Consider the following 20,186-nt stretch of genomic DNA (forward strand, 5'->3'; position numbering starts at 1 on the left):
CGGTAGGGTGGAGTGACCGCGCGTTCCCGCGGTAGGATGGAGTGACCGTGCGTTCCCGTGGTAGGGTGGAGTGACCGCGCGTTCTCTGTTAGGGTGGAGTGACCGCGCGTTCCCGCGGTAGGGTGGAGTGACCGCGCGTTCCCGCGGTAGGATGGAGTGACCGCGCGTTCCCGCGGTAGGGTGGAGTGACCGCGCGTTCTCTGTTAGGGTGGAGTGACCGCGCGTTCCCGCGGTAGGGTGGAGTGACCGCGCGTTCCCGTGGTAGGGTGGAGTGACCGCGCGTTCTCTGTTAGGGTGGAGTGACCGCGCGTTCCCGTGGTAGGGTGGAGTGACCGCGCGTTCTCGCGGTAGGGTGGAGTGACCGCACGTTCCCGCGGTAGGGTGGAGTGACCGCGCGTTCTCTGTTAGGGTGGAGTGACCGCGCGTTCCCGCGGTAGGGTGGAGTGACCGCGCGTTCCCGTGGTAGGGTGGAGTGACCGCGCGTTCTCTGTTAGGGTGGAGTGACCGCGCGTTCCCGTGGTAGGGTGGAGTGACCGCGCGTTCCCGCGGTAGGGTGGAGTGACCGCCTGTTCCCGCGGTAGGGTGGAGTGACTGTGCTGTATATCCCAGAGGGCTACAGACTGTGTCAGATTGCTCTGCAGAATGGTGGTATCCACCCGTGCTCCGACCAGCAAACTGTGAGAGTTCAGTTACTGCTCTCGTTTTCGGTCTTAAACGTCGCATTAGGCATGTGACATAGGAAACGGGTTTCAGATTGCTGCCAATCAACGTGTCCTGGTACTTTAAAATTGCGATTCTTGATTGCAAAGATGGAGCTTCTTGGAAAGTCACAAAAAATACATGTGACAGGTCCGAGAAAAGATCTGAAGACTGAGCACACGTTGGCAGGGGGGCCCTGTGACACTGGGAGAAGTCGTGTTCGCCAGCTGATGGCCGGTACCGCAGCCCCTCTGAATCAGCAGTGGTTAGAAATGCAGGGCCGGCGCCGTGGCTCAACAGGCTAATCCTCCGCTTTGCAGCGCCGGCACACCAGGTTCTAGTCCCAGTCGGGGCACTGGATTCTATCCCGGTTGCCCCTCTTCCAGGCCAGCTCTCTGCTATGGCCAGGGAGTGCAGTGGAGGATGGCCCAAGTGCTTGGGCCCTGCACCCCATGGGAGACCAGGATAAGTACCTGGCTCCTGCCTTCGGATCAGCGTGGTGCGCCGGCCGCAGCGCACTGGCTGCGGCGGCCATTGGAGGGTGAACCAACGGCAAAAGGAAGACGTTTCTCTCTGTCTCTCTCTCACTGTCCACTCTGCCTGTCCAAAAAAAAAAAAAAAAAAAAGGAAATGCAGGGGCCAAGCCTGGAGCGCCTGCTGCGATTCGATTCTTTCTTTCTTTTTTTTGAAAGGCAGAGTCACAGGGAGAAGGAGAGATGGAAGAGAGAGAGGTTTTCTACCCACTGGTTCACTCCCCAGATGGCGGCAACAGCCAGCGTTGGACCAGGCTGAAGCCAGGAGCCAGGAGCTTCTTCCAGGTCTCTCACGTGGATGTGTTACCGGTGAATGGCAGGGTTCTGGTCTTCGCGCAAGAAAGAATTCAGGCGTGAGACAGAGTAGTGGAAAGTAAAAAGTAGCAAAGTTTATTAGGGTGGGGACATCCGCAAGGACGGACGGGCACCTCTCCAGACAGGACCTGAGAGAGAGCGCCCGGTCTACATTTAGGCCGTTTAGGCCGGGGTTTTAAGGAGATGGGTCTCTGTCTTCACACATCTCCTCCTGAAACAAAGGATTTTATGGCTGTAAATATTAAGAAGCTCCTATCTGAGTTTACCCCTGAAGGTATCAGACAGGAGGAAGCCTAGCTGGCTCCATCCTGGGTTCAGAGGAAGGGTGAGCAGGACCCCCTGGAGAATGGGGATCTGGAGCAGGGTGTTTGAGATGCAGATACTGGGCTGCACCTGGGAGATTGTGGAAGATTTGTCAGGCAGAAGGGGTGGGGACCCCCACCTGGCAGGTTATCAGGTAGAAGGGGGCAGGGCAGGATGCGAAGGCCGGGCTGCCCCTGAAACATTGTCAGGATGACTTTGAGATGCAGATGTATATGCTGGACATAGATGTCTTCTCTTTAGGCCTTTATGTCACACACATAAGCTCATATCTAACTTCCTACCTAACAGATGCAGGGGCCCAGGCACTTGGGCCGTCATTTGCTGCCTTCCCAGGCACTTTAGCCAAGGGCCGGTATTGAAACTGTTGCTGTATGGCAGGCGGCAGCTGACCCCACTGCACCACAGCGCCAGCCCCGCCGGCTGCGTTTCTGAGCACCCTTGGGAGTCCTGTGGGAGGTTTAGGGTTCTTCTCCCTCCGGACTCCTCTCCCTGGCTGTGTTCTCTGGCTCCGTGTCCTATAGCACCACCTGTAACCAGTGTAACCCCATGGCCCCCGGCTGCCCTGCCTGCTCCTGCCTCATCCGGTGGGCACCGCACGCCTGCACCGGCCGCACGGACCTCCCCACCCCCCAGCGCCCTCCGTCACTGGCACTGGCACTGAGCTGGTCCCACAAGTCCAGCCCGGCGGAACCACCCCCCATTTCTGTTTCTCTGCCTGCCCTCCTGCTGTCCCCTCCTCCCCTCCCACCCCAGTCCAGGCGTCCGTCAGCAAGGCTGTGCCATGCCACGCCAGCCACAGAAGTGACAGGTCCTGCCACATGCGCACTTCTTGTGCACACTTGGGGCCCCTGCCACACCCACCTCTTCTAGGCCTCCAGGAGTGGCTGCTGTTCTGGTCTTTCCTCGATTCTTGTTTTCCCATAATCCATTCTGTGTGTGGCAGGCAGAATGACTTTGTAAAAACTCCATGTATTGGGTGATGTTGCTTCTCTGCTGGCTCCTGGGCCTTCCTTGTGTCCTCTGTGCAGGGGCCCAGAGTGAGCCGGCCCCCACCTCCCTGGCCCCAGCCTGACCGCCGGTGCTCTCCGCTGTGGCCCTGCTGCTCTCCCGGACGCCCAGGCTGCCCCTTGCCTAAGGGCTTTCTGGGACGCTGCCACTGCCGCTGGCTGCCTGCCTCGTCTTGGTCCTTCTAGTTCCAGCTCAGGAACTCCATGGAGAAGCCTCCCTGGCTGCCCCAGGTGGCCACACTGTCCCGTCTTCACTGCACTTGCCACTGTCCACCCACGTCTCTCTTCCTTGCCTGGTCCTCGCCCAGAGCATGAGCTGTGCCCGTCTTACCCTCTGCACGGCGCACAGCGGCTGGAAGGTGACTGGGACCCAGTGGGTGTTTCCTGAGAGTGCCCCCCCTTCCTTAAAAGTCAGCATTTCCTTCTCCTCCCACGTGGCTCCCTGGCAGCCCGGTGTTGGTTCCACGCCGGCACCTGTGCCGCAGCCCCCTCTGCTCTGCAGGTGACTTCAGGTGTGCAGTGGGCCCCCCCACTTAGCCGCCTCCACCTGAACTTCCCCTTCTGCCCCAGGAATCTGCTGCTGCGTCAAAACGGCCGCAAGCGTGGTGGTTGGAGATGGTGCCAGCCCCGCGTTGTGTGCACAGCTGTGTGGCTCGGGCAGGCCTCAGGGCAGCACCTCTGCTCCAGGGCGTGCGTACTGTGCAGGGAGCTCTTGGCGCTGGCTGCCTCTGGCGGCCACCAGCGGCCACCAGTGGACTGGCTGTTGGCTGGAAGCCCGTCTGGGGCTGCCACCCAGGATGCCCACACGTGGCCTCCCTGTGTGGTTTCGTGGCTTCCTTCCCCGGCCGTCACTGGCTGTGGCCATCCTGAGAGGACCTGGCAGAGCGGTGGCACCTCCTACAGTCTCACCTTGGGAATCACGGGCTCCGTTCTGGCGTCTGTCACGGGCCCTCCCAGGCAGAAGGGGAGGCGTGTACCCCACCTTTTGTGGGAGGAGCTTTGGTGTGACTGAGAGCAGCCTGTGGGTCGGGAGCCCCTGCCGAGGCCTCAAGCCAAGTCCTGTCACGTGACGTCCCAGGTCGCTCCTCCTCCCTCGCCTGTCTCTGTCGGGCCTGGTTTTCACCCTGGCCTCCCTGCACTCGTACCTGCACGGCCGCGAGCCTGTGTCCCTCCTGCCTCTCCCTCCTCCACGTGGGGCCAGGGCCAGCTTTGAGGGCCAACCTTGGGTCGTGTCAGTCTCTGGTCAGAGATCCCACTGTGGCAGCCAGAACCAGAGGAGGAGGCCCAAGGGCAGAGCCGCCCCCGCTCGCCCAGCCCAGTGCCAGGCAGGAGCCTCCCCCACCTGCCCAGCCCAGCGTAGGCAGCTGCTGCCCCCACCCGCCCCTGCCCACCCAGCCCAGTGCCCGGCAGGAGCGGCCCCTGCCCACCTAGCCCAGTGCCAGGCAGGAGCCGCCCCCGCCTGCCCAGCCCAGCGCAGTGCCCGGCAGGAGCCGCCCCCAATGCCCAGCCCAGTGCCCGGCAGCAGCCGCCCCCACCCGCCCCTGCCCGCCCAGCCCAGTGCCAGGCAGGAACCGCCCCCGCCTACCCCTGCCCGCCCCTGCCCGCCAAGCCCAGTGCCCGGCAGCAGCCGCCCCCACCCACCCCTGCCCGCCTAGCCCAGTGCCCGGAAGCAGCCGCCCCCACCCACCCCTGCCTGCCTAGCCCAGTGCCCGGCAGCAGCCGCCCCCACCCGCCCCTGCCTGCCCAGCCCAGTGCCTGGCAGCAGCCGCCCCCCCCCGCCCCTGCCCGCCCCTGCCCGCCCAGCCCAGTGCCCGGCAGGAGCTGCCCCTGCCCGCCCAGCCCAGTGCCTGGCAGCAGCTGCCCCCCCGCCCCTGCTCCCTTGCTGGTGCCACAGCAGCCTGACCTCCAGCCCCTGCTCCCTTGCTGGTGCCACAGCAGCCTGACCTCCAGCCCCTGCTCCCTTGCTGGTGCCACAGCAGCCTGACCTCCAGCCCCTGCTCCCTTGCTGGTGCCACAGCAGCCTGACCTCCAGCCCCTCCTCGCCCTCAGGACCACCCAGCTGCAGTTCAAGTGTTGCCTGTCTCCCTCGTTGCTGGGCCCCCAGGGCTCTGCAGACGCACAGTGCCCGCCTGCCCCGTCCCTGTGTCTGGTTGTGTGATCGCCCCCTTTGAGGAGGCTGTGGACGGCACAAGTGACAGGCGGCCCTCACCCTGGCCCAGGACTCGGGTGTGCAGGCCAGTGCAGCCCTGGGCGGGAGCCAGGTGGGACAAGGCCTTGCCTCGCAGATCCCCATGGCTGTGAGGTGCGGGGGGCCTGCCCGGTTTCTCGTGAACCCTCCAGTGGGACAGCCCCGGGCCTGCTCTGGCTGTGTGGGGCCCCGGACTGCCCTCTGGGTGGGGGTGAGCTGGCGCCCGAGACCCTGTGCTGTGAGCCTCCCCGGCCCAGGTGCCCCGATGGAAGGTGTCACTCTCCTTGTGCCAGGGCGCTCAGTAGCAGGTAGGAGCGAGTCTCCCGCCCTGCTGCCGCCGTGCGTGCTGTTCCAGGTGACGAGGCGACGGCAGAGCCACCAGCACACGTCCAGGATCTCCGGCTACTGCATGGACCGCGGTCCCCGTGCCTCCACCAACTCCTGAGCAAACAGAGGGTCTGCACACCGTGATTCTTTCCGGTTCTCCCTCTGAGTGGGTCACGGGTGGGTGGCGTCGGCACAACTTCCCGCCCCCACTGCATTGTATCACCTGGGGGGGTCCTGGCCGCTGCCTGTGGCTGTTTCGTCCTGGACGCAGGGGCAGGGTTCTGTCGTGCACCTCCTCTCCCTCGGGGGCACCAGGAACTCTGGTTTCCCCCAGGAAGTTAAACCCCTGGAAGCTCATGGGAGCGTTCTGCGGGTGGGAGTTGGGCCACTTGGGACATCCACATACTGTGTCGGTGCTGGGTTCAAGTCCTGGCTCCACCCCCATCCCAGCTTCGTGCTGTGTGCTCCCTGGAGGCCACGTGGGCCCCTGGGTCCCTGTCACCCACGCGGGAGACCTGGTGGCATTCCGGCCCTGGCTATTGTGGGCATCTGGGGGAGTGAACCGAGGACGGGAGAACTCTGTCTGTTTTCTTTCTCTCTCTGCCTTTCAATTCCAGGAGAGCTCCCAGCACCAGTTAACCGCCTTTCACTGGGCTGTTATCTCCAGCTGGGAGCAGCGCGCTGGACCCGGTGGGTCCTGGATGCAAACGCGGCCGGTGACTGCCTGTGTCTTTTTTACAGCCACAGCCGTTGCAAACCCGGTACTGTCCATCTTAGACGTCAAGCGGCTTTTATTTCAAAAAATCACCAGCAAAGGCGATGAGTTGAGAAAAGCCTTCCAGCTGCTGGACCCTGGCCAGACCCTGACCGTGTCGAAGCGCGAGCTGCGGCAAGTCATCGCCGACTTCCTGATGCCGCTCACCAAGGAGCAGTTCCAGGACGTGCTGGCGCAGGTGTGGGCGCCGCGGCCGCGGGGCGCGTCCGGGGGAGCAGCGAGCTCCGTGGGCCCCTCCCAGTCCCCTTGCTTACGTTCTGGCCCACTTGGATGATCGCGGCCAGCGTCTCCTCGGCCTGGGGGCTCGTGGGCTGGCGCCAGGTGCCGGCCGTGGGAGGCCAGCGGTGCTCGCGGGGTGCTTTGTGTTGGAGGAGAGCTGTGTCGGTGAGGGGCAGTCCAGGAGGGCTTCAGGGTGTTTAGCTTTGACCAAGGAGTGGGTATGAGCTGCGTGCGGGAGGAGGGGCAGCTGTGCGACAGTGCGGATGCCTGTGCCAGCCTGCTCCCCTCACCCGGTGCGCTGGGTAGAGTCCGTCCTGTGTGAAGGGGAGGGGTGTGGGTCAGGTTGTGGCCTGAGGTCCAGTCTGGCAAAGGACTTTGTAAGAGAATTGGACCTTCATCCTGGAAGACTGGGGGCGGCCGGAGAAAGGTTGTAGCGGGGGTGACGCAGCAACTCGGGCAGAGACGTGGGGAGGAGGGCCCTCGGACCACCTACTCGTGTCCCCGTCCGAGACCTCGGGGCGCTTAGGAAGGCACTGCGCATGCCAGTCAGAATTCAGCACGGTCAGCCCTGGCAAGGCTGGGACGTTGGGCCAGAACGTTAGCAGTGGTAAATGGATGCACGCACACAGCGTACGCACACAACATACATGATACACGTGTGATGCGTGCACACACAAGCGTGTGCTTCCTTCTCACTCGCTGGCAGACCGTGCTGCTGCATGGTGTTCAGAAGTCCATCTCCACGTGGACCTCAGCAGTCCAGCCCAGCCCCACTCGTGCCCCTTCAACCAGGGAACGGTGGGCTGTGAAGATGAAAACCTCAGTGAGTGTCAGATGCCCCTCAGCGCCAGCCTTAGCCTTGAGCCCCACTTTCCTCCCTGAGACGTTTGGATGTCGTCCCCCGGCCCCTGGGGCTCCGTAAATGTACAGTTACCGTTCACATTCACTCCCGTGGTCTTCAGACTGCACAGCGTCCGCCGGTCCGAGACCCGACAGGCCGGGCAGCGTCCGCCGGTCCGAGACCCAACAGGCCGGGCAGCGTCCGCCGGTCCGAGACCCGACAGGCCGGGCAGCGTCTGCCGGTCCGAGATCCGACAGGCCGGGCAGCGTCTGCCGGTCCGAGACCCGACAGGCCGGGCAGTGTCCACTGGTCCGAGATCCGACCTTTGCTGCGGGCTCCACCCTGCCACTGAGTCCCCCTTGGACTGCGGGTTTCAGACTTCCTGTCTTAGTTCAGTTTCCACTCGGTTCCGTTTCACATTTACCCCTTAGATTTCCTGTGCGTGTGTGCGTGTGTGTGTGTGCGTGTGTGTGCGTGTGTCCCTCTCAGTTGTGAGCACATTTCTCTTAATTAATGGAACATAGGGGAAGCAGCTGTCTTTGAAGCCCGCTGGCCCGTGGTGCTGGTCTTCCGTGGAGAAGACCCTGAACCCAGCCCATCCTGTGTCTGTGCAGACAACACCCAGGCCAGCGCTGTCCAACAGGAGGCTGAAGGCAGCCACGGTGTGACTTAGAGATTCGTAGAAGCCACATTGAGACACTGAAAAGTTAGTTTTTCAAAGAGAAGAAAAAACACAACAAAAGAGAAAAATGAATTTTCATTTTAACTAATAAGGTGAAGTTAATTTAGTAAAGGTTCTACCCAGCCAGTATATGTGGCACATGATCGCGAAGTTGTCATGGTTCTCTGTGTTCCGAGGCTTCAGTCCGGGTGTGTAGTTTGTACTTGGAGCAGATTTCAGCTTGTGCACTAAGTGTCCTTGGGAAATACTTGATCTGTATTTGGATTTCGTAGAATTTGCAGCTGGAATGCTGGGCTCGCGCCGGCCGCTCCGCGCGTGCGCACAGGTTTTGCAGTAGCTGAATCGGCGTTGTCTTCCAGCTTGGAGCTGCGCTAAGTAAAGCCGAGCAGTTCAGTTCCTCAGCTGCTGGGTCATCCTCCAGGGAGCCCGGGGCGGTGGCTGCCGTCGCGCTGAGAGTGGAGACTGGTCACGCGTGTTCCTCCGAAGGGCACCGACGCCGCCGTCCCGGCGGGCAGGTCACTGCGGACCCTGATGTGCCTGCCACGGGCAGTGCTGCTGTCTCTGTTCAGTTCTTTGTCTCCAGTTGGTCCTCGAGTCTGAGCCGCAGGTGCATCGTTCAGGGGTCGTCCAGATGCTTGGATAGATAACACTTGGAGAGTGGTCCCTTCCTCTGTGTCTCCTCCCCCCCCCCCAAAGACTTTATCTATTTAATTGAGACGTAGAGTTACAGAGACAGGGAGAGACAGAGAGAGAGGTCTCCCATCTGCTAGTTCACTCCCTAAATGGCCACAATGGCCGGAGCTGTGCCGATCCAAAGCCAGGAGCCAGGAGCTTCCTCCGGGTCTCCCATGCGGGTGCAGGGCCCAAGCACTTGGGTCATCCTCCACTGCCCTCCTAGGCCATAGCAGGGAGCTGTATCAGAAGAGGAGTGGCTGTGACACAAACCAGCGCCCACATGGGATGCTGGTGCCACAGGCAGAGGCTTAACCTACTACACCACAGCGCTGGTCCCACTCTGGGTCTCTTCTGTGAGAGGAATCTCCTAGTGACTGGTGGCTTTGGATTCTGTACTTCAGGCCAGAAAGACAGTGGGCCTCCTGTCTTTCTTTTTAAATTTTTATTTTAGTTTCATTATATTAGAGAAAGAAAGAGATTGATTTTTTTTTTAAAAAGATTTATTTGCAAGAGTTGCAGAGAGAGAGAAGGAGAGGCAGAGAGAGAGCTCTTCCATCTGCTGGTTCACTCCCCAGATGGCTGCAACGGCCCAAGATGAGCTGATAAAGCCAGGAGCCAGGAGCTTCTTCCGGGTCTCCCACGTGGGTACAGGGGCCCGAGCACCTGGGCCATCTTCTACTGCTTTCCCAGGCCATAGCAGAGAGCTGGATGGGAAGTAGAGCAGCCGGGACTTGAACCTGCGCCCATATGGGATGCTGGCACTGCAGCTGGTGGCTTTACCCGCTACGCCACAGCACCAACTCAAATGCTCACTTCCCAAGGCTGAGCCAGGCTGAAGCCAGGAACCTGGGACTCAATCTACGTCTCCCATGTGGGTGACAGGGACCCCAGGGCTTGAGCCTTCACGGGCTGCCTCCCAGGGTGGTCGTTAGCAGGAAGCTGGAGTTGGAATCGGCACTGGGCCTCGAACCCCGGCAGCCCCGTGTGAGTGGCTCAGCTGCTGCGCCAGACTCTGTGCTGGGCGGGGACTGTGGCCTGTCCTTAGGCTAACGGCCATGGAAGACCAGAAGCCCCTCCGTACCTGTCCCCTCTCAGTTTCCCTCTCTGGAGCCTTTACGTGGTTCCTTTTTGGATCTGACGGAGGCTTGGAGCTATTTTCTGTGGGAGGGCTGGTCTCTCTTCTCTGTTACAACTCTGCCTAATAATTTTATTATTTTAAAAAAAGATTTAGTTGTTTTGAAATTCAGAATTAGAGAAGAGGGGGCGAGAGAGAGAGGGAGCGTGCGAGTGAGCGAGCTGTTGCTTCGCTCCCCAGATGGCTGCAATGGCCAGCGCTGGGCCAGGCTGAGGCCAGATTCGCCTGGGTCTCCCATGTGGGTGCAGGAGCCCAAGCACTTGGGCCATCTCCCGCTGCTTTTCCCAGGCCATTAGCAGGGAGCTGGATCAACGTGGAGCAGCCGGTCATGAACTGGCTGGCCCCTGTATGGGGTGGGGTGTTGCAGGCGGTAGCTTTACTGGCTACCCCAGAACGCCAGCCCCTGCTGAATTGTTTTAAAGGCAACCACAGAGTTACCAGAGGGAGACACCCTGTCCCAGCAAGCACTGTGGGCACATTTCCTTCAAGGAGGACCCTGTCCACCGCAGTCCACACATGCTGACCCAGCGCTCCCGCCTGGCCCCAGGTCCTGCCAGGTCCTGCCAGCTGCCCCCTGGACGCCTCGTGGGATGCTGCTCAGAGTTGTGCATTACGGTTCCTGGTCCGTCCCTCAGTCCAGGTGGTTTGCCAGCCTTTCTCTTGGCCTTCCCGACCTGAACTGTTAGAAGATGGCAGACCTCTTATTTTGTAGCTTGTGCCTGGTTTGGGTGTGTCTGGGGTTTCTTTCTTTCTTTCTTTCTTTCTTTCTTTCTTTCTTTCTTTCTTTCTTTCTTTCTTAAGATTTATTTGAAAGGCGGAGTTACAGAGAGGCAGAGGCAGAGTTACAGAGAGGCAGAGAGAGAGAGAGAGAGAGAGAGAGAGACAGATCGATCTTCCATCTGCTGGTTCATGCCCCAAATGGCCTCAGTGCCTGGAGCTGTGCCAATCTGAAGTCAAGATCCTGGAGTTTCTTCCAGATCTCCCACATAGGTGCAGGGACCCAAGGACCTGGGCCATCTTTTGCTGCCTTCCCAGGCACATTAGCAGGGATCTGGCTCAGAGTGGAGCAGCTGGATTCGAACCAGTGCCCATATGGGATGCTGGCACTGCAGGCGGCGGCTTTACCCGCTACCCCGCAGCGCAGGCCCTGGGGTTTCTCTGTGGCCGTGGCAGGAGTGCCACAGCAGCTGTGCTGTACGCGTCTCCGTGCACGGCCCTGGGGTGCACGTGACGTCAGCTCGTCCCTCCTCTGCTGGTCCCTCGGCCACAGGGGGGGAGCCCCGGCTCTCCCAGAGTCCGCTCTGTAATCAGTAATATTTTGTGAGAACAACTGTGAAACGTGGTTCAGTCGTTTACTGTCTGTGTGTTTGCAGGGACTCGGGGTTTTCAGTTCTGAGGGTCGGGGTCTGTGACGTTGGTTGCTTATCTGGATATTTAAATGGTGTCTGTCTGGGCCGTTGGAGCCGCCTCCGGGATCCCGGGCTCTGTTGCTGTGTCCCCGTGCTTCTTGCGCACTTCTTCACTCTCTGACAGACGTGAGTCCGTGCTTATCCGCGTTTCCTTGTGTTGGTTCTGGAATGACCCATTTCTTCAAAGAACTCTGGATCCTTCGAAGGAGAGGGATTGAGAAGCCAGGTTCCGGGCACCAGGGCCGTCGGGATGTCCTTGCTCCGTGTGCTGTCAGCAGTCAGAGCTCCAGGGGATACAGGTCCTTTTACATATGCACATACATGTACACACACATACACACATACACGTACACACATGCATGCACACACATGTACACACACGGACACACATGCACACATACACAATGCATGTACACACACGGACACACATGTACGTACATGCACATGTACACACATACATACACACATGTACACACATGTACACACACGGACACACATGCACACATACACAATGCATGTACACACACGCGGACACACATGCATGTACACACACGGACACACACGGACACACATGCACACGTACACAATGCATGCACACACATGTACACACACGGACACACATGCACACGTACACACATGCATGCACACACACGGACACACATGTACACACATGCACACACACACACCCCGTATTGAAGTTCACACCAACACCGCGCCTCTAGCCCAACACTGCAGAGTCTGTTCTGGTTCTCCCGTTCCGTGGTCCAGAAGCTTGGCCTCCGTCGCCCTCGGCATATGTACTTGTCTGACCGGTCCCCACGGTCACGTGGGGTGCCCCCTGACACCCCGGATTCACCCCACACCCCCGCAGGCCCTCGCCCCCTTCATGGCTTTCAGACTGAATTGTGCAGGAAGACGGGAAGGGAGAGGGGACCGAGACTCTGCCTCCCCACCTTTGCCCGTGTTGAGAGTTGCACGAGTTCCAGATACTAGTTATTTTCACGTTACCTGTACATTTTTAATAATAGCTTTATTAATATATCATTTACATATCACAAAATCCACCCTTTTAGTGTGCATAAATCAATGTGGTTTTTTTTTAACATTTTTAAAAAAGATTTATTTACTTGAAAGAGTTACAGAGAGAGGTACAGCAAGAGAGAGAGAGAGAGAGAGAGGTCTTCCATCCACTGGTTCACTCCCCAAATTACCACAACAGCCAGAGCTGGGCTGATGGGAAGCCAGGAGCCAGGAGCTTCCTCCAGGTCTCCCATGTGGGGCCCGAGGACTTGGGCCATTTTCCACTGCTTTCCCAGGCCACAGCAGAGAGCTGGGTCAGAAGAGGAGCAGCCTGGACTTGAATTGGCGCCCCTGTGGGATGCCGGCCTGGGGCTTTAACCTGCTGCACCGTAGCGCCAGCCCGTGTTTTTCACGTTTTCACTGAGTCGTGCCACCATCACCGCTGATTTGGGAACATTCGTGTCATCCTGAAAAGAAACCCTGGACTCGCTAGCCGTTACTCTTCATTACCGCCGCCCAGACCAGAAACCGCTGGGCTACATCCTGCCGGCAGCCTGTTGCTGCAGACGCTGGACGCTGCTTACGGGTGGGATCCTGCGATGCGTGTGCTCGCGGGTTCCCCAGGCTGTGGCGAGAGTCGGCACCCCATTCCTTTCCGGAGCTGAGCGGCCGTCCATGGCGTGGCTCTGTGCCCGTGGGCGGGTCTCCCGCAGGACCGCGGAGCTGGCGACGCCCTCTCGCTTTGCAGGAACGTTGCGCCAGCTTCCTCATGAGCATCATTTCCTGCTGTGTGTCCTGGTAGTCCTCCTCTAACTTCAATTTACAGTCTTGCGTCTTCCCGAGCTGACCGGCTCTGCAGCAGGAGAAGAGGCAGCCAGTGTGACATGTGTGTCCTTTTAGCCGCTTCTGTCTTTAGAAGTCACTGAAAGGCTTTTTAAAAACGGGTCTCAGGGCCAGCTGTGGCGCAGCGGCTCAATGCCCTGGCCTGCAGCATCCCATATGGGCGCCAGTTCTAGTCCCAGCTGCTCTTCCGATCCAGCTCTCTGCTGTGGCCTGGGAAGGCAGTGGAAGACGGCCCAAGTGTGGGAGACACGGAAGAAGCTCCCTGCTCCTGGCTTCGGCCTGGCCCAGCCCTGGCAGCTGCAGCCATCTGGGGAGAGAAGCAGCTGATGGAAGATCGATTTCGCTCTCTGTCCCCCGCCCCCCATAACTCTTTCAAATAAATAAACAAAAATAATTCCATGTCCAGCATGTATTCTGTTTTAGATTCACGATGTTTCTAGGGAAAGAAGTCTTCTCATTAAACATTTAAACTTTTTATTTAGAGATAACTTCAAGCCTCTAGAAAAACAGCGAGAATGATGAATAGTGCCCCGCGTGGACGCGCGGAGAGCCGGGCTCGCTCCCCCTGCAGCCTCCCCCTCGTCTGTGGGGGCCGTGCTCCGAGGGGCCGAGGTTTCCGCCGCAGCTGCGCTCCGTGGGCGTCTCCCGGGCGTAGGAAGGGCTCTGGGACACAGCCCTGTCAGTCGCACGCTGAGATGAGGCTTTCATTTGGTCTGCTTTCTCTCTTGACCCCCTGACCCAATACTGTCCTTTATTTAGAAATGACTCTCTCTACCTTAGAACCGCACCAGGAGCAGGCACGTGGCACGGTGGCCGAGATGCCAGGTGGGCTGCGCCCCTCGCATGTCAGGGCTGCAGGGTTCGAGCAGGCACGTGGCACGGTGGCTGAGATGCCAGGTGGGCCATGCCCCTCCCATGTCAGGGCCGCAGGGTTCGAGCAGGCACGTGGCACGGTGGCTGAGATGCCAGGTGGGCCGCGCCCCTCCCATGTCAGGGCCGCAGGGTTCGAGCAGGCACGTGGCACGGTGGCTGAGATGCCAGGTGGGCCGCGCCCCTCCCATGTCAGGGCCGCAGGGTTCGAGCAGGCACGTGGCACGGTGGCCGAGATGCCAGGTGGGCCGTGCCCCTCCCATGTCAGGGCCGCAGGGTTCGAGTGCCTGCTCTGCTCCTGATCCCGGCTCCCTGCTGCTGCAACCCGGGAGACAGCAGGCGGGAACTCCAGAAGTCGGGTCCCTGCCGCTCACCTGGGAGACCTGGCTCAAGCTCCTGGCTCCTGGCTTCAGCCTGGCTCAGCTCTGGCTGTTGCAGGTATTAGAGGAGTGAACTGGTGCATGGAGGAGCTCTCTGGCTCTTTTTGCCTTTCAAATAAATAACAAATAAATTAACCTTCCCCCCACTGAACAACGTGGATGTGAGACACGGAGGGTTCACAGGGCACTCAGTGTAAAATTGTGCTCTAATATGTACTGGAGTGTATTTCTGCTGGCTTAATTCTTAGGTGGCCCCTGGTTTAGCTCGATTTAGGTCTCAGATGCTTTGGTGAGTGGCTTGTTGGCTCTGGCCTGGGCACAGACTGGCACCCTAGGATGCCCCCGGCACGTGGTTTGCCGAGCGTGTGTCAGTTCAGACACGCGGGTGGAGTAGTTGTCCACGTCTGATAGGCTGTGCTGTCGGGGAGGGCTTGCCCATCCATGAAAGCTGTGACTCGGGGGCCTGCTGCACCGCGCCTGCGCGCTCTGACCTGCTGTCTGTCTTCTTGTTTGAATGCAGATCCCTCTCACCAGCTCTGGTGCTGTGCCATACCCCGAGTTCCTGTCCAAGTTCGGCAGAATTGACCTAAATGTCAATGTTATAAACAGGTGAGTGTGCCGCGCACCCGGGGAAAACGTGAGGAGCAGGGGCCGTGAGCCGAGGCCGGCAGAGCTGGTCGCACCTGCGGGAGTTCGGAGAGGGGCCGTGGAGCGCGTTCATGCGGGTGTGGTGGGATCAGCCCCGGAGAGGAGCCCAGCTTCTGTGCCGCGTACCTTCCAGAGTAGGAGCGCTGACAGTGTAGTACCATGTAAAGTAGCAGGTGAAAGCCAGAGGAAGCATACAGAGGATTTTACCTTGAGGTAAACACACTGCGATGCGAGTGAAAAGCGTCTTGCTCACCGTTGAGGGCTCTCACCGTGGCGGCTGGACGTGCGTGTTCCGTGCCGGCCCCGGGCGTGCTGCTGTTCTCTCGGGTTGTTCTAGCGTCAGCCCGGGGCTCATGGCCTTGTCTGCAGAGTCCGGGGTTGGAGAGTGACCTTTCATGCCCCGTCAGCGCTGGGATTCTCGGATCCTGTGTGTGACACGGGAAGCGTCACCTTGCCCCTCAGGAGTGTGTGAGCAGTGATAAGCGAGTTCCATCCGGGCCTGTGAGCAGACTCTGCTGTCATTGCTCCCAGGGGGTGCGTGCCAGGGGTGTGGCTCCGCCCTGGAGGGGTGGTTAGTGCAGCAGGGGGAGCAGGAGCCCTTCGCACGCTGAGCTGGGCACCGGGAGTGGCCACGACGCTGAATGCTGGCCTGTGTCGAATTGGAAAATCAGAGTTGGCGCCCCAGCTCCCGCAGGAGTGACCGAGCACACCCCCTACCATGGGGTGGGGCTTTGTGCTGGGCTCAGCGAATGCTCCGGTGACCGCCGGCCACGTTGGAACGGAGCGGTGGCCGTAGTTCTGCGTGGTCGTGCCCCTGGCCTCAGACCGCTCCCGTGCGTGGGGCGGGGTGGGTGAGCGGACGCTAGCCCGATCTGAATGTTCTTTGCTGGGAAAGCCAACGACTGAGACGATGGAGCAGAGCTGTCTTGTCTTCGTGTGCAGCCCCCGTCTGATCGTCAGCTTGAGATGAAAACGTTCGCACGTTACTTTCTCAAGCCTAAAAGGCTGACTGTCGAAGCTAAGTCTGAAAGACGTCGGACTCGCTCCTTGGGCCGGCTTCCGTCCACTGCTGGGGCCGGTGCACCAGCCTGAACACAGACTTCTCTTCCCGGTAACACGGGCCGCATTCCGTGGACAGCGTGGCCACGGAAGACAAGGTGCGGGGAGAGGTCACGTGTGCACACACCTTCAGCACAGCACTGAGCTGCCGCAAAGGGAGACTGTCACAGGCCAAATGGGAAGGAAGAATTGGCTGTGGGGGAGGGCCTCGCGGGAGGCCGTTCTGGCCCCGAGAGGTTTCCGTAAATCCTGGTGAATCTGCATGGCAAGTCTGCGGGCCACGTAGAGTCACGGGGACAAGAGGCTGGTCGGGGCCTGCCCAGGGTGGGAGGACCTGTCCACGCTTGGAGCCCCTGCCCATGTGTGTGCCCAGGAGATGCACCCACACTGCTCAGTGCTTGTGTGAGGGGGCACATTTAGAATGGCGAGTTGAGCTCCGTGCAGGTCTGTGCCTGAGTTAATGTTTCCTGTGTGGTCTGCAAAGTCTCAGGCTAGGAACTGGAAAGTAGTCCTAGACTGGGAGATCCTGCCTTGCGCGATGCCCACAGGTGACGTGCCGGGGTGGCATCAGGTCACCCGCACAGCGTCTTCCCGTGGGGCTGCAGACCAGCGGAGGTAACAGGCAGTAGGATCCGTCTCTGAACACCTGGAGTGCTGGGACCGTCAGGTGTGTGATCTGGAGCTAAGGTTTGAGTATGTTGAAAGAATGAACTCAAAATACAAAGACAAAAGAAGAGGCGCAAAATGGAATTTCTGGTCCTAAAAATATAGTAATTATATTTTTAAAAATTCAGCGGAGAGCTGAAAATGGTAAATCAATATCAAAAAAAAGGACATTTGTCAGGGGGAGGGTAGATCTGACAAGGCTGCCTGTGGCGCAGGCTGTAGCCCGAGTCAGGGGCCTGGGTTTCAGTCCCCACTTGGCTTCTTTTTTTTTTTTTTTTTTGACAGGCAGAGTTAGACAGTGAGAGAGAGAGAGACAGAGAGAAAGGTCTTCCTTCTGTTGGTTCACCCCCAAATGGCTGCTACGGCCAGAGCTGCGCCAATCCGAAGCCAGGAGCCAGATGCTTCCTCCTGGTCTCCCATGTGGGTGCAGGGCCCAAGCACCTGGGCCATCCTCCACTGCCCTCCCGGACCACAGCAGAGAGCTGGCCTGGAAGAGGCGCAACCGGGATAGAATCTGGTGCCCTAACCGGGACTAGAACCCGGGGTGTCGGTGCCGCAGGTGGAGGATTAGCCAAGTGAGCCGCGGCGCCGGCCCCTGCTTGGCTTCTGATCCAGCTTCCTGCTGACGTGCACCCTGAGAAGCGGCGGTGATGGCCCCGTGCTGACGTGCACCCTGAGGAGCGGCGGGTGACGGCCCCGTGCTGACGTGCACCCTGAGGAGCGGTGGGTGACGGCCCCGTGCTGACGTGCACCCTGAGAAGCGGCGGTGACGGAGGGTGACGGCCCCGTGCTGACGTGCACCCTGAGAAGCGGCGGTGACGGCCCCGTGCTGACGTGCACCCTGAGAAGTGATGGGTGACGGCCCCGTGCTGACGTGCACCCTGAGAAGCGGCGGTGACGGCCCCGTGCTGACGTGCACCCTGAGAAGTGACGGTGACGGCTCGGTGCCAACGTGCACCCCGAGAAGTGACGGGTGACGGCCCCGTGCTGACGTGCACCCTGAGAAGTGACGGGTGACGGCTCGGTGCTGACGTGCACCCCGAGAAGCGGCGGTGACGGCCCCGTGCTGACGTGCACCCCGAGAAGCGGCGGTGACTGCCCCGTGCTGACGTGCACCCCGAGAAGCGGCGGTGACGGCCCCGTGCTGACGTGCACCCCGAGAAGCGGCGGGTGACGGCCCCGTGCTGACGTGCACCCTGAGGAGCGGCGGGTGACGGCCCCGTGCTGACGTGCACCCCGAGAAGCGGCGGTGACGGCCCCGTGCTGACGTGCACCCCGAGAAGCGGCGGGTGACGGCCCCGTGCTGACGTGCACCCTGAGAAGCGGCGGGTGACGGCCCCGTGCTGACGTGCACCCTGAGAAGTGACGGGTGACAGCCCCGTGCTGACGTGCACCCTGAGGAGCGGCGGGTGACGGCCCCGTGCTGACGTGCACCCTGAGAAGTGACGGTGACGGCCCCGTGCTGACGTGCACCCTGAGAAGTGACGGTGACGGCCCCGTGCTGACGTGCACCCTGAGGAGTGGCGGGTGACGGCCCCGTGCTGACGTGCACCCTGAGAAGTGACGGGTGACAGCCCCGTGCTGACGTGCACCCTGAGGAGCGGCGGGTGACGGCCCCGTGCTGACGTGCACCCCGAGAAGCGGCGGTGACGGCCCCGTGCTGACGTGCACCCCGAGAAGCGGCGGGTGACGGCCCCGTGCTGACGTGCACCCTGAGAAGCGGCGGGTGACGGCCCCGTGCTGACGTGCACCCTGAGAAGTGACGGGTGACAGCCCCGTGCTGACGTGCACCCTGAGGAGCGGCGGGTGACGACCCCGTGCTGACGTGCACCCTGAGAAGTGACGGGTGACAGCCCCGTGCTGACGTGCACCCTGAGGAGCGGCAGTGACGGCCCCCGTGCTGACGTGCACCCCGAGAAGTGGCAGTGACGGCCCCCGTGCTGACGTGCACCCCGAGAAGCGGCGGTGACGGCCCCGTGCTGACGTGCACCCTGAGAAGCGGCGGGTGACGGCCCCGTGCTGACGTGCACCCTGAGGAGCGGCGGGTGACAGCTCCGTGCTAACGTGCACCCTGAGGAGCGGCGGGTGACGGCCCCGTGCTGACGTGCACCCCTGAGGAGCGGCGGGTGACAGCTCCGTGCTAACGTGCACCCTGAGGAGCGGCGGGTGCCGGCCCGCAGGCTGGAGCAGGGGCTGTGGCACAGGGTGCTGAGCCATTTCTCAGGACACCAGCAGTCCATCTTGGAGTGCTGATGTGAGTCCTGGTTGCTCCGCTTCTGATCTAGCGTCCTGTTGATGCCTGGGAAAGCAGTGAGGAAGACCCAAGTACCTGGGCCCCCCCTACCTGTGTGGAAGACCAGGATGAAGTTCCTGCTCTCCCTCTCCCCCTCCCTCCCCCTCCCTCTCCTTCTCTCCCTCCCCCTCCCCTCCCCTCCCCCTCCCTCTCCCCGTCTGTAACTCTGCCTTTCAAATCACTCAGGAACCGGCAGTACGAATAAAGAATTCAAAATAAATATGTGGGGCCTGGGGTTGTGGTGCAGCAGGTTAGGCTGCCGCCTGCCTGTGACACTGGCGTCCCATGCGAGTGCTGGTTCGAGTCCCAGCTGCTCCACTTCCGATCCCAGCTCCCTCCCTGCTAATGGCTGAGAAAGCAGGGGAAATGGATCAAGTGCTTGGGCCTGTGCCATCCGTGTGGAAGAGTCAGACGGCTCTCCGGGCTTCAGCCTGGCCAGCCCTGCCGGGTGTGGCCATTTGGAGGTAAACCAGTGGATGGAAGGTATTTCTGTCACTGTCTAACTCTCAAATAAATAAGTAGTTAAATAAATCTTTACAAAACCCACCACCTTCATTTTCATGTACAAGCTACTTTAGAACCAAACTTAAAAAAAAACAACAAAGTAAACATGTAGACCTACACCCAGATGTACATTATACCATTACTTCAAATGTGAAGCTAAGGACGGAGACTGTCAGAGGAGGTAGAAATCCCAACGGTTGAGTTTTTAAAACTAAATGATACACTTAATGTAATATAAATTAAATATAAAATGGTCACGAGGAAAAAGGAGGGAAAAATTATACTTTGTAAAAATAAGCCAAAGGAAGTAGAAGTGAAGGCTGGCGCTGTGGCGTAGTGGTGAGGCCACTGCCTGCAGTGCCGGCATACCACGTGGGGCGCCGGTTCGAGTCCCAGCTGCTGCTCTTCTGGTCCGGCTCTCTGCTGTGGCTGGGAGGGCAGTGGAGGATGGCCCAAGTCCTTGGGCCCCTGCACCCATGCGGGAGACCCAGAAGAAGCTCCTGGCTCCTGGCTTCGGATCGGTGCAGCTCCGGCCATTGTGGCCATCTGGGGAGTGAACCAGCAAATGGAGGACCTCTCTCTCTCTTTCCCTCTCTGTGTAACTCTGACTTCCAAATAAATAAATCTTAAAAAATTATTAAAAAAAAAAAGAAAGTAGAAGTGAGTATGTTAATTTCAGGCAACATAGATTTTAAGATTTAAGCACATCATTTTAATAAATGCTCCATTTAAAAGATAAGGATTGTCCGATGAGAGAACAAACCAAACAGAAGC

The 20,186-nt window shown here is 59.8% G+C and overlaps 1 protein-coding gene across 1 annotated transcript in view; it reads left to right on the forward strand.

Annotated features, from left to right (window-relative positions):
* Nucleotides 1-20,186, forward strand: part of EFCAB6 (EF-hand calcium binding domain 6) — a 248,212-nt gene that overhangs the window by 36,023 nt on the left and 192,003 nt on the right. Inside the window, exons 4-6 of the mRNA XM_062201869.1 lie at nucleotides 6,135-6,346; nucleotides 14,763-14,851; nucleotides 16,029-16,047. Of these exons, the coding sequence (XP_062057853.1) occupies nucleotides 6,135-6,346; nucleotides 14,763-14,851; nucleotides 16,029-16,047 (320 nt within the window). The remainder of the gene's footprint in view (nucleotides 1-6,134; nucleotides 6,347-14,762; nucleotides 14,852-16,028; nucleotides 16,048-20,186) is intronic.

The sequence above is a fragment of the Lepus europaeus genome, chromosome 10 (assembly GCF_033115175.1).
Source record: "Lepus europaeus isolate LE1 chromosome 10, mLepTim1.pri, whole genome shotgun sequence".
Lineage (NCBI taxonomy): Eukaryota > Metazoa > Chordata > Mammalia > Lagomorpha > Leporidae > Lepus > Lepus europaeus.